This window comes from Penaeus monodon, chromosome 23, assembly GCF_015228065.2.
Source record: "Penaeus monodon isolate SGIC_2016 chromosome 23, NSTDA_Pmon_1, whole genome shotgun sequence".
In the NCBI taxonomy this organism is placed as follows: domain Eukaryota; kingdom Metazoa; phylum Arthropoda; class Malacostraca; order Decapoda; family Penaeidae; genus Penaeus; species Penaeus monodon.
In genome coordinates, this window is record NC_051408.1 from 44,582,552 (window position 1) to 44,583,249 (window position 698).

The 698-nt window shown below is 49.3% G+C and overlaps 1 protein-coding gene across 1 annotated transcript in view; it reads left to right on the forward strand.

Moving 5' to 3' along the window:
• Positions 1–698, forward strand: part of LOC119588331 — an 11,807-nt gene that overhangs the window by 1,749 nt on the left and 9,360 nt on the right. Inside the window, exon 4 of the mRNA XM_037937022.1 lies at positions 147–338. Coding sequence (XP_037792950.1) covers positions 147–338 — 192 coding nt within the window. The remainder of the gene's footprint in view (positions 1–146; positions 339–698) is intronic.

The window sequence follows — 698 nt, forward strand, 5'->3', positions numbered from 1 at the left end:
ATTGTAATGACAGACTTTTTAATGAATGCTCTTTTTAAGCGAATATAATGCATAAAAACTAAATGCAATAAACCAAGGCTTCACTAAAGATAGTAATTTAAAGTCACTACTATGGAGCAAGTACCCTAGCGCTCCCTCGCCTTCAGATCCCGCGCGACGGCAGCCGCGGCGACCGCGCCCGCGAGACGACGCCGTGGCCGCTTCGGGTCGCCGAGTCGCCGATCGCGGGCGCCGGAATGGGCGTGTTCACGCTTGCCCGTCTGCCGCCGGGCCTCGTCTTCGGGCCTTACGAAGGCCAAATCCGGGCTGACCAGCAGGAGAGCGGGTACGCGTGGCAGGTGAGGCTTAACCCGACAAAGTTTCACTGAGAAGGTTATGGTATGAAGATGCAGACTGCTGGGAGAGACCGATCAGTTTTTTTGTTGAATCAGATCAACTTCTGGTCCACAATGAAACCAAAGGCCGCATCATAAAAAATGAGTGTGATAGTTGCAGGAAATTCTTTTGGTAATCATTCAGAAAAACTTTGAGTGTGCTTGATGTCACGCTCCAGAAACTGCCACCAGTATTGTTGCCATATATCAGAACGTGCATCAGATTTTAGCAGACTAATGTCAGAACATTAGTGCATCACAAGTAGTCTGCTGGCACCAGGTCCCACGTTAGACCTTGATTGTGGTGTTGTGTTTATATGTGTC